Source organism: Microcebus murinus, chromosome 4, assembly GCF_040939455.1.
Source record: "Microcebus murinus isolate Inina chromosome 4, M.murinus_Inina_mat1.0, whole genome shotgun sequence".
Lineage (NCBI taxonomy): Eukaryota > Metazoa > Chordata > Mammalia > Primates > Cheirogaleidae > Microcebus > Microcebus murinus.
In genome coordinates this window covers 41,492,118-41,504,577 of record NC_134107.1, presented here as the reverse complement: position 1 = coordinate 41,504,577, position 12,460 = coordinate 41,492,118, and the positions used below count along the sequence as shown (strand labels likewise).

The following is a 12,460-nucleotide window of genomic DNA, read 5'->3' as shown; positions in this document are numbered from 1 at the left end:
TAAATATTGATTGTAAATACTGATATGATTGGATTTGGGTCTACCATTGCAGTTTTTTTTTTAAATTTATTTTATGTTCTTCTGTTTCTTTTATTTTGCCTTTTTGGGGTTAATAAAATGCATTTATTCATTAGATTTTTAGCTATGGCTGTGTTATTATTTTTAATGGTTGCTCTAGGGATTACAATATGCATCTTTTATTGATCAATCTAGTTAGAGTTGTTCTTGTGGTAGATCATTGTAGTCCATTTTCACAGTATACTTACCACCCACCTGTCCTTTTTGCTATTGTTGTCATTCATTACATCTACATACATTATGGATACTAAAATAGTGGTATAACTTTTGATTTAAAGTAATTTGTATTTTAAAGAAGTTAATAGAAGAAAAAGATCCATATAACTTTTATATTTTTCCATATATTTGTCATTGGTAATGTACTTCATTTCTTCCAGTGGGTCTGAGATATCATCTGTTGCCTTTCCCCTTCCACCTTAAGAACTTCCCTCAGTATTTCTTGTAGTATCAGTCAGTTTTCTGTGATTCTCTGTCTTAGGTTATTTGAAAATATCTTCATTTTATCTTCATTTTTGAAGAATATTTTTAATGCACATAGAATTTGGGTTATATATACCATTTATACTTACTGTGATTATTGATATAGTTAGGTTTTACCTTGTCATCTTGTTCCTTGTTTTCTGTTTATCTCATTTGTTGTTTCCTTTCTACTATTTTTATGTCATTTTGTGAATGAGTAATGTTTAGGATTTCATTTTATCTCTGTTTCCTTATTAGTTATTAATCATTATTTTGTTATTGGTTATTTTGTGTTTATACTACATATCTTTAATTTATCATAATATAGCTTCAAATTATATTATACAACTTCATATATAACATAAAAACTTTATAGTAGTATACTTCCATTTCTTCCCTGTTGGGCTTTACACTACCATTGTCATAGATTTACTTTCACATGTGTTTTAAGGCCAAATTTGCAGTTTTACTTTTCTAAAAAACAGTCAAAAATCTTTTAAAAGATTTAAATTAATAAGAAAATAATTTTCTAAGTTTATTATGCAGATCTCATTTCCAGTTTTCTTCATTCCTTTGTGTACATTTGTATTTCCATCTGCTATAATTTTCCTCCTACCCAAAGGACCCCCTTTAATATTTCATATAGTACAGAAAAACTAGTGACGATTTCTTTCAGTTTTTCTATGTCTAAAAGGTCTTTATTGCATTTTATTTTTGAAATTTACGTTTGCTAGGCACAGAATCCTAAAGTGACATTTTTTCTTTTAATGCTTTAAATATGTTACTTCACTGTCATTTCTGTTGCATTGTTTCACAAAAGCAATCTGCTGACATTCTCATCTTTGTTCCTCTACATGGACCATATCATTTTGTTCTCTTTTAAAATTTTTTGCTTTATAAATTGTTGGGGAAGTTTGACAATAATGTGTCTTGGTGTTCATGTCTTTTGCTGTTGGGGTTCATTGAGCTTCTTGGGTTTGTTTGCTTATAGTCTTCAACACATTTGGAATATTTGGGCTATTATTTCTTCATTTTTTCTTGTCTCTTTATTCCTTCTTCAGGGATTTCAATTACATATACATCATGCTAAATTATTTTCTTCTGTATAAGCCAATTGATGGTCTTTTCATTTTTAAAGGTCCTTTTATTTTCCTTCGTGTCTCATTTTGGATGATTCCTATTGCTATGTTGTTAAATTTTCAACTATTCTTTTGAAAAGTCTAATCTGTCAATGGGCAGTATATTTCTCATCCAATGCAAAGTAGCTTTTATTTCTATTTGTTTCATTTAGCGATAGGTATGGATCAATTGATCAATCTATTTTTAACTTTCCCCATCTTCATTTAGCTTTTCAACATATAAATAGTTACAGTAACTGTTTTAATGTCCTTATTATCTAATTCTAATATTTGTGTTACTTTTGAGGTGTCAAATGATCTATTTTCCCCTTCATTTGATTCATTCAGATTTTTCTGTTTCTATTTAGCCTGATAATCCTTTATCATATTCAGTCAATGTGAATTTTACCTTATTGGATGATTAATATTTTTCTATTCCTATAAATATTCCTGAGCTTTATTCTGAGACACAGGTAAGATATTAAACACAACTTGATCCTTTCAGGTCTTACTTTTAAGGTTTTTAGTTGGGACCAGAGAAGGGTTTAATATAAGGCTAATTACTCTCCACTACTGATGTAAGACACTTTCCTGTCCTCTGTCCAGTATTATCCAATGATTTATGAGATTTTCCAGTCTGGCTTATGAAAGCATACACTATTCCCCTCCCAGTCTAAGCACCAAACTCTATTACCTCTAATCCATTGTGATGATCTTTCTTCAGCTTTGAATAGTTTGGTCATACTCATTTTCTGATTAACACTCTGCTACACACTTGACTGGTATTCTCTGCAGGACTTCAGAATTTTGTCTCTGTGTAGTTCTCTCCTCTCCAGTATGCAGCCTTGCCTCTGTCCTGGTCTTCTCGTGTTCTCATCTTTAGAACCTCAAACAGGCAGTCCACTGGGCTCCTCTTAGATTCTTCTCTTGCACTATAGCCTGGACTTCTAAGGTAGTGAACTAGGGCAGTTGAAGCACTCTTCTCATTTGGTTTATGTCTCTCAGGGATCACTCTTCCTAGCTGCCTGATTTCCAGTACCTTAAAACTAGTTTTTCGTGTATGTATTGGTTGATTTGTTCATGTTTGTTTCTGGTAAGGTGGTAACTGCAGTCCCTGTTACTCCATCTTGGTTGATAGTAGAAGTCTGCTCATTATTCATCTCAGTAGGTTTTTTTTTTTTTATTTCAGTCTTTGAACATATTCTTTTGCAGTTTTTTCAAAGTCCTCTGGACCAAATCCAATGCCTGAGTGAGAGTGGTGTTGGTTTCTATTACTTGCTTTTTTTTCTTTAGTATGGATCACATTTTCCTATTTCTTTAGATCTCTAGTAAATTTTTATTGTGTATTGGATATTATATTCCTACTTTATGAAGGTAGAATTTTCCTCAGGAGTGTTCATTTATTTTACAGTAAGGAGTTAATTTGGCTAGATTCAAACTCTAAATTCTACCTCCTCTCTGGTAGCACTGACTGAAATCTCCATTCAACTTGTTCATCTAGAAGCCTGTTGGTAACAATGAGTTAAGTCAGCTTTGTGCCTGAAATGGTGCTTTACTGCAGGTGATAAGAAAAGAAAGAAAAGCTTCTTCTTTCCACCAGATGTGTAGAAAGCTGTGTAGTATAATGTTTAATAGTATGTATTAATATTTGGAAGTCAAATAGACCTTGTCTTAAATCCCCATTCTGTCACTTTCCAGATGTTTTACCATGGGTATATTATTTAAACATCTAAGCCTCCACTTTTCTGTAAAATTAGGGTAATTCAAATTATCTCAGAGGCATTCTGAAGATCAAATGAAGTAATGAATATAAAGTACTGTGTCAGAGAACCTGACACACATAGTAAATTAGTAATAGGTGGAAGTTCAAAAATTCTTTATATTTGACAGAGAAACTGTAGCAAGAAACACATAATTTTCTAAACCAGAATCTACATCAGAGTTAAATGGGGTGAGAGAATTGTTAAATACTATAGGAATTCAGAGAAAAGAGAACTTCTTGATGGAATTAAACGTGTACTTAGTTTTTAATTTAAAAACAATCAGTTGCAGGTTAGGAACCATGAAATAAAATTGAGTATGGAATATGGGGGTACTTCAGGAAGCCACCCCAGAGAGTGCAAAGGTTTTGTGCTAAAAAGTTTTGGGAAATAAAGGCAAATTGGTAGTCAAAGTGAGATCAATTATTTATGATTTGAATTCCTGGTAGGAGATTTTTATAATAAGGATCATTTGTAATTACTAGAGGATCAGGATATTTTTTTAAAAATCACAGAATTGTAGCATTTTCAGGCTTGCAGTGAATATTATCTAGTTCAATGTTTTCAAAATCATCAATGTTCATAGCAGTCAAACTTTAATAGATCTATACTCCAGAAATGTATAGCTGCTCATGGTCACTCAAGGTGAGCCCAATGAGAGTCACCTTGTATGCCTAAGTGAACCTCCATAGAAATATACTGCTCTGTAGAGTGCTAGGTTAAAAATACTTATTCAGTTTAATCTTTGCATATTATATAAATAAAAGAATTAATGTATTGAGTTGAAAAGTAACTTACCCAGGTTGAATTAGCTATTGAGTGCCATAATAGCTGTTATTATTTTACGTAAATTTTGCTTAGTGATTAGCTTTGGGATAGTGCTATGGATTGGAGAGCGCAGTGACTAAAAGAACAGCTAGGAGCTACTTTACACATTCAGGCCTGAGAGAATAAGGAACTGTGGCATGGTGTTGGCAGCAGATCTAGAGAATTAATACAATGCAGATTTTTAAATGATGTCAAAGGAAGAATTTCCAATGCATTTTCCTTCCCTCCTTCTGCCTTTTCTTTTCTCTTTTTCTTCATCCAGCAAATATTCATTTATTGCTCACTAAGTTTCAGGTCCTGTTCTGTTCTTTTGCCACTTCATAGAGTTTGAAAACCATTAAGGGGAAAAAGAAGATAAAAACCAAGATATGCATGTAAAATATAAAGTCTTTTAGATGGCAATAAGTACAAAGGAAAAAATATAGCAAGAGAGAGGATAGGGAATACTTGGGCTGAAGTGAGTAGGCGATGGTCTTATTTTTAGATACAGCAGTGAAGAAAAGCTCACAGGGAATCTTTGAGTAGAATTGAGGTGTTTGAGAGATTAAGCCCTAGAAATATCTGGCAGAACATGTGCAAAGGCTTGTATGTTTGAGGAATAGCTAGGAGGCCAGTGTGGCTGCCCTGGGTAAGAAAAAGGAAGAGTGGTTAATGAATTCAAAGAGGTAAGAGAAGGTAGATTACAAGAAGTTTTGCAAGCCATTGTAAGAACTTTGACCTTTTATTCATTGATTATGGGAGATGAGAGTGAGGAAAGAGTGCTGAGGTGGAAATTAACTTTGATACATAGAAAGATATATATGTTAAGCTTTTGGCAGAATGAGTCTAAAAGGAAGAGACCTCTGAGATTAGCTAAACCACAGGCTAATCTGTAAGATATATCTGGACTTGTATTAGGGGTCAGTTTAGAGATGTATATCAGAGAGCCTCCAGTCTAAAGGACAGAGTTGAAATGTGAATAGATTCTTTATGGAAGAATTTGGGGACAATTTGTTAGAGGATAGACAGGCAAAAGGAAAAGTCTTCAAATATAAAATTAGATGGGCACAACCAAGAAGGGACTGTTCTCTTGTGCAAAGTGAGTAAAGAGAGAGGTTTACAAAAAGCAGAGAACCATATCACCAGTACAATTGATATCATTATTAATAGCAGGTATCTTTTAGTTTAATGGACCAAAACTAGTTACTAATCGGGGCTTACAAAGAAGGATCAGTAATAATGATGTCACCATATATTTTATGTAGCAATTAATTGACTTTCTAGAGCTTGTTCACACTTTATTGGAGCTTTTTTTGTGTGTGTGGTGCAGCAGACAAATATGCATATTTTTAAGTTGCAATTTGGCTGATGAAAAAACTGAGGTGCGAAGAGATTGCTTAAACTTTCTCACAGTCATTTAGTTGGATAGCAGCAGATGAAGTCATGAGCCCAAAGTCCACAACTCCCATCTTCTAGGATATAAAAGCTAGAGGAGGCCTTAAGTGCACAATCCCTTCATTTTTTCATGTAAGGAATTGAAGCCTGGATACTTAGTCAGTCTTGGCATAGACATATAGCTCCTCAGTGGCCAAGTGGGAATTATAAATTAGAGAATAATTATTGCAGTCCTAATAAATTTCTGCCTGATTTTGTGGATTAGCTTTTACATTGATCTCATTCAATCCTTAAAGCAAAATTATGAACTAAGTTATTAATAATTGCTATGGTTTTGATGTGGATTTTCCCCACCGAAATTATGTTGAAATTTGATCCCCAATGTGGCAGTGTTGGGAGGCATTTGGGTGTTAGGGGCAGATCCATCATCAATAAATGAATGCCTTTCCATGAGGGTGAATGAGGTTTTGCTCTTGCAGAAATAAGTTAGTAACCATGAGTCTGAGGTGTTAAAAATATTCTGGCTTCCTTGGTTTCTCACCCTTGCTTCCTATCTCACTCTGTGATCTCTAACAACTGCCCCCCCATTTTTCTGCCATGACTTGAAGCAGCCTGAGTCTCCCACCAGATGCAGCTGCCCAATCTTGTACATTTCAGCCACCAGCAGTATGAGCCAAGTAAACATCTTTTCTTTATAAATTACCCAGTCTCAAGTATTTTGTTAGAGCAACACAAAACAGAGTAAAACAGTAATGTTATCCTTTTTTAAGACCCAAGGAAACCGAAGTTTAAAAAAGATAAATAACTTGCTTAGAGTCATATAGCTGGGAAGTAACAGAACCAGGTTCAGACTTAAGTGTATCTATCTATAAGGCTTTGTCTGGTTTACATATTATCTTGACTCTTGACTCTCAGTACAAAACCTCTTCCATTCCTTTAGTTGGTTATATTGTCTGTGATTGATTCTGTTTTTATTTTCTTGTTTGCTTGTTTTTAGATATTATATCAGCATGAGTTCTGACATGAGCACAGTCTTCCCACTTAATATGGAAAGCTGTCTATCATAGTAGGTAGGAAATGCTGGCTAGCAATTAAAAGCAGCTCCAAATTGTAATGGCTGAATAACATAGAAATGTATTTCTTACTCATATAAATAGTCCATGATAGTTTTAGGTCTGTGAAAGGGCTACATAGTTATACAGGGAACCAGGAAAGAATTGGTTCTGCCATTTTCAATATGGTACTTCCTAGGTGTCCATGGACATTTGCCTGTAGTGAGCAGGTGGAAATATCATGAGGACTCATATAAGGAATTTTTATGGGCCATATTGAAATGACATTACTTCTAGCTCTGTAGCTAGAGTGGTCATTTGGCCTCATCCACCTACAGAGGAAGCATGCTCAAGACATACCCCTAGGAGCCCCAGAAGGAAAGGAGATAGAAAAAATAATGTGTTTCTACGACATGGTTATTTGTATGCTATATTTAGTACAATCCTGGCATTCAGCAAATATAAGATAATCGTTTTTTATTTTCCATACTTGTAGTAATTTATGTTAGGTATTCTACCTCCATAAATTTATATAAACTTTTTTGGGGAGGGAGAATCTAAGTTTTATGGGGTATATATTATAGATGTATAGATTTGCTTCCTGAATGCTTTACAGTGTTATGTTTATCTCAAAATACAAATGAATATTTCTAAAGATCCAGAAATAGTCTCTCAGTCCTAACCAGTGTCCTGATAGCAAGCTGATATTAGCATTTTGGGGAGGAAGGGGTTTTTCAGAATCTACTTGTTCTGTCTTTTGTTTTTTTAGTGGTAATATTTAGTACAAAGTTAATATTTTATAAAAGAAACATGATATATTCTGTTTAGGATTCTTTTTTGTTTAACAATCCTGTGAAGTTTGATTTTATTATCCTCACCCTACAAATGAGGAAACAAAGACTTGTAAAAGCTAAACAATGTACTAGTGTGCTGGTGAGTAGGAATCTGAAGTCATGTTTGCCTCCAAAGCCCTTATCGTTTTTCTTTCTTTCTTTGTTTTACATTTCGGTTGCCCATAGACTCTATGTGTCTAGAGAGCAGGGATCCTATCTTTTCATGTCTGCATCAGAGGGTATGATACAGTGATTACTACATGGTGGGTTCTCAATAAATGTATTGAATGAATGAAAATATTGGAAGTTTTCCTTCATGACTCAATATCACTCTATAAATTCTTAGAAAAGATGTTATCCAACCACAATTTGAGCCACTACTTCACTGTGAGCTTCAACCAATTAATGTGAAATACAAAAGTATCTCTTAGAAAATAAACTTTGAGAAAAACTTTATTGATTTTATAAATTTTCAAATAGCAAATTCAATAGGGGGAGATTAGATGGAAGAAGAGATTCATCCAACTCAAGAGACTAGGATTTTGCAAAAATCCAAGCATGTTTGCAAATGGCTTTCTATAGCAAATTCAATGTATATCCCAAATGTGATTAAATGTATTGCTTAGGATACATCCTGTGGGGGAAAAAGAAGAAAAAAAAAAACCTTGAGTATTCATTTGTGTCTCATTATGAATAACAAATTTCTGGTATGTATAGGACTTTTTATTGTAACACTATTGTTATAATCATAATTATTCATTATAACATCATAGCAATTATACCTTTTTGTTCCCTATTGGGTCTCCTTAAAATCTCTAAGATTAGGAGAAGAAGCAAAGTATTAAGTAGAAAGTACTTTTAGAGGAAAGTAACAAATATTAAATCAACCTTATTTTATTCAGTTTTGTGAATTTATATTGCACATTTGTGATTTGCAAATGTCAAGAAATCTTGTGATATTTTGAATCTTTATAATAGCACTTGTTCATTGTTCCTTTCATTCAGTTCATTAGTCATTTTTTCATTCATTCATTCATTCCCACAAACTTGTATTGGGCACTTTCACACTCTTGGTAGTCACCATTTCTAACTATTACTAGGAATAATAATACCAGAAAGGTAAACCTGAATAAGTTGTCCAGATTCTTGAGAAATTTGCATTTGAGTGATGGACACAAAAGGAAACTGCAATATGACAAGAGAAGTGCTAAAACAGATGATTTTACAGGTACTGAGTCACTAGGGAAGGAGGACCTGTCTGTCTGGAGGAGTTGGGAAAGGTATTGGTTAGGGTTTGAAAGATGAGTATGTATTGCTCCTCCCTGGATTGTGAGCTCCTGAATTTCAGGAATTCATGTCTTATTTGCCTTTATATTCACCACAACACAAAAATAATCCTTTCACATATTTTTAGCTGAACAAATATTTAGAGAGTTGGATAAATGCATTGTGTTTGTCTAAATCATCCTTTCTTGACTCATCAACAAGATGATATGATAGAGTAGGGATAGATACAGGTTCCAGCTAGTTTTGAACCAGGTTTCACCGTTTGTTAGCTGTGTGGCATGGACAATACTCTTAGTTATTGTGTGGCTGACACTTGGCAATGAGGATACAGAAATGAATACAGTAGGTTTCACTCTCAAGAATACCTCAGCTTCTCTTGTTACTCTGTCACATTTTTAGGTCTTTGCTGGATTAAACTGAGATCTAATCAAAATGCTAGGACTTTCTAAGTGAGGGAAGGTGACATTTTGGTTGCTCATTTCCTTTGGTTTGGCTGGCATACTGTGAAGTGCAACCAGTCTCACTGTGATTTATCAGAATTCCTTGGGCGAGAGAGTTGGATTCCATAGTGAACTCAGAGGGACCCTGTTTCAGAGCATCTGTCTTATTTGTTTGCCTGTAGCTAGCACTGATTGAGAGAAACAAACCTCTGAAGACAAAGGCAGCTATAACCTAGCTTGGGGAGAAAGCATCATTTATAATTTGTAAAGTCCCCAAAGTATTGCCCGAAAGCTTCCAAGTGTTTTTTGCATTTGCATCTATGGTGGTTGCTTTTTATACTATCCTGACGACCTACACAGAAGAAACAGGTTTATGAACATGGTGAAAATGTGAGCACCTCTCAAGTACAGTATGGTTGCATATAAAATTAATTTTCTGGCTTTAATTATAGACCTTGCACAGAGAACAGAAATGTGCAGCCTTGTCACCAGGTGCCAGTGTATTATGAGCCCTGATTATTCCCAATGAGTCCACAGAATCTGCTGTGGGAAGCACAGCTCCCTGGCAACGGGCATATCCATTACTTTTCTCATTTCCAATGCAAGCCAGGGATTCCCTAGTGTCTCTGGGGAAGTTGTAGATGTGTTACTGTCTGATTGTCTTCATGGCCTGTAAGAGTCTCCTGTGCTGTACAGATAACTTCTGCCCCGCTGGATCACAGAAACTCTTGCTAGTCTCTCTCCTCATTTCATTTTGGGACTAGAAATATCTGTGAGTTGCAAAAGCATTTGAATATCATTCACCACTCCTGCTCTTCCTAGAAATATCCTATTGAATTTAGGGCTGGTGGTGTTACTATATTTATAAGATTATCAGTTAATTTATCCTCCAACTGGGATGATTTTGAGAGTGAAAGGGGCAGTAGGTATAGACCAGGACTGTTTCAGGCAAATCAGAACATATGATGGCTTTGGTTAATTGAGATGCTTTTACTTTTGTATTTCCTGGTTTCCCAAAACAGTAACTATGGCTGTTACCTGAAGTACTGTCAGTAGCCTACAGGGAATGGGGTGTATGGTGGTCATGACTGCTTCTCTGGGAGTTTTGGAAATAAATATCAGAGGTAGAATTTGTTGCTGCTTTGTTACAGAGTTGTCTTTCAGCCTGACATAGAGAAGTCATCTCTGAAAGTCAGTCCTCTGCTTATGTGTCTTTTGCTGCCCTGTATTACAAAAGCACTGAGCTGGCTCTGTTACTCGGGATAAGACCATTTTCTCCGTGAGCCACTGGCTCCAGTCATTTCTCTATGCCAAGGTTTGAAATTTTTAGTGATCCAACTTATATTCCAGAGGGCCCAGTCTTATAAAATTTGAGGAATGACAATCTACATAGTTGTTAGAAATTTATTTTCTGGGATTTATAATAGACACACACACACAGCCTGACTATAATAACTAAAGATGCAATAAGAGCAACAGGTTCTGAAGATTGATGGCATCTAGAAGCCTAAGGGATACTGTATGTGAAAGGACTTTATGAGCTGAACAATACATGCTGAAGAGCAAGCAGGTAGCAGTTGGCAGTAAAAGGCAAAGCTGGAGTTGCCCAGTATAAGGAGCTACACATTTTCTTTCCTTACTTGGCCAGAGTGCCATGAGATGAGACTGTCAGGTTTCAAACTAAATTCAGAGCACAATGCACAATTTGGGACTAGTCAAAATAATAGAACCACTAGTAGCTGATTGCCGCTGAGCTGATGCCTACAACAGGGCCCTGTTGAAAAAGATCCTAAAGTGTGTTTTATATCCATTATATGTGATATTCCAATGTTAATTAAACTTATATTCATATGAGAGTTCAGATATTTCCAAGAGAAGTAGGAGAAGATTCCCAGCCAGCAATGGCTATATTCCAAAAAATAATTACATGAAGAAATTCTGTAAGAATGAGCTGACACTGGTTTAACAATTAGCAACTCTTCTTTCTGCAATGATGTCAACCTCCTTCAGTTAAAAGGCAAGCCTTTGGGTGAAACACATCTATGCCTGATCCAGGTATTTTCTGATTCTAAAGATTCAGAGCGTAGAGAGAAACAAAGCCCAGGAGACTTCCTTTCATCAGAAATGAGTGAAGAATAAAAATTTCTGATTGACTAGGTAATCAATCAGCTGTTTTAAAAGAATTAGAACAGTAGTTCCAAAACTGTGTTCCCCATAACATTAATTTTGCAAGATGTTATTGGTATCCCAAGAAAAATGCATTTACCAGCAAAATAATATTGAGAAAGTGCATATTATCATTCTTCTTTCAAAGTTTTGAGGGGCATATTAATATAACAAGTCTCTGGGACTGTAACTTTACAAAATCAGTTTAACACTATTTAACCCAGAGTTTCCTAAACTTCTTTGTTCATAACTATTTTCAAAGAATACAAAATAATATCTGTAATTAGCAACTTAGAAACATTGATTCTGAGAAAAGTCCTATATACCCAATACCAAAACTGTGTCAAACATCTTCAATTTAGTTTTAGTTTATTCAGAGGTTAACATATCATTTGAGTTAGGAATGTCTTTATGACCGTCAGCTTTCATTCATTGTTAAATATGTAAGAAAGCATCCAAGAACCAAGCTTGCAATTTGTTTGGACTCTGGGAAAAAATGGGATTTGTTTCTTCCTATAACTTTCATGTTAGGTGACTAACCAGTTTTAATTGATATGTTGACATGAGCATGTTTGAGGTGTTTAACTGAAAGGTTAGTGTCAAAAGAAATTAATGTCCTGGTGGGCTTGTGTTTTTCTCTGAGGCAGATATTGATGAATGTACAGAGGGAATCATTGAGTGCCACAACCATTCCCGCTGCGTTAACCTGCCAGGGTGGTACCACTGTGAGTGCAGAAGCGGTTTCCATGACGATGGGACCTATTCACTGTCCGGGGAGTCCTGTATTGGTAAGCAGCTTTCAGCCATGCCCTCCGTCCACCTAAATGTTTACAGGAGGGGCAGCCTGTTTTGCTACTCTGTTCAGCACCCGGTGTTAAACTATGATGGCACATTGGTTAAAATCATCATTTTTCAATTTTTTCCCCTCTACAATTCAGGGATTAGGCCAGGGATTATGCTATGTGGGGTGTTAGAATTTTTATATAGAAACTGGGGCAATCAGAGGAACAAGGCCTTGGTCTATATGGTATGGAATTTAGTCATTTCTAAGGAAAGCTATGATGA

The 12,460-nt window shown here is 35.2% G+C and overlaps 1 protein-coding gene across 2 annotated transcripts in view; it reads left to right on the top strand.

The window, feature by feature from the left end:
- The window catches only part of NELL1 (neural EGFL like 1), a 761,891-nt gene that overhangs the window by 710,566 nt on the left and 38,865 nt on the right, over positions 1-12,460 (top strand). Inside the window, exon 16 of one of the 2 annotated variants that reach the window (XM_012735523.2) lies at positions 12,043-12,183. The exons of the other annotated variant lie outside the window; for it this stretch is intronic. Within the exon in view, the coding sequence (XP_012590977.1) occupies positions 12,043-12,183 (141 nt within the window). The remainder of the gene's footprint in view (positions 1-12,042; positions 12,184-12,460) is intronic. 2 annotated transcript variants of the gene reach the window in all.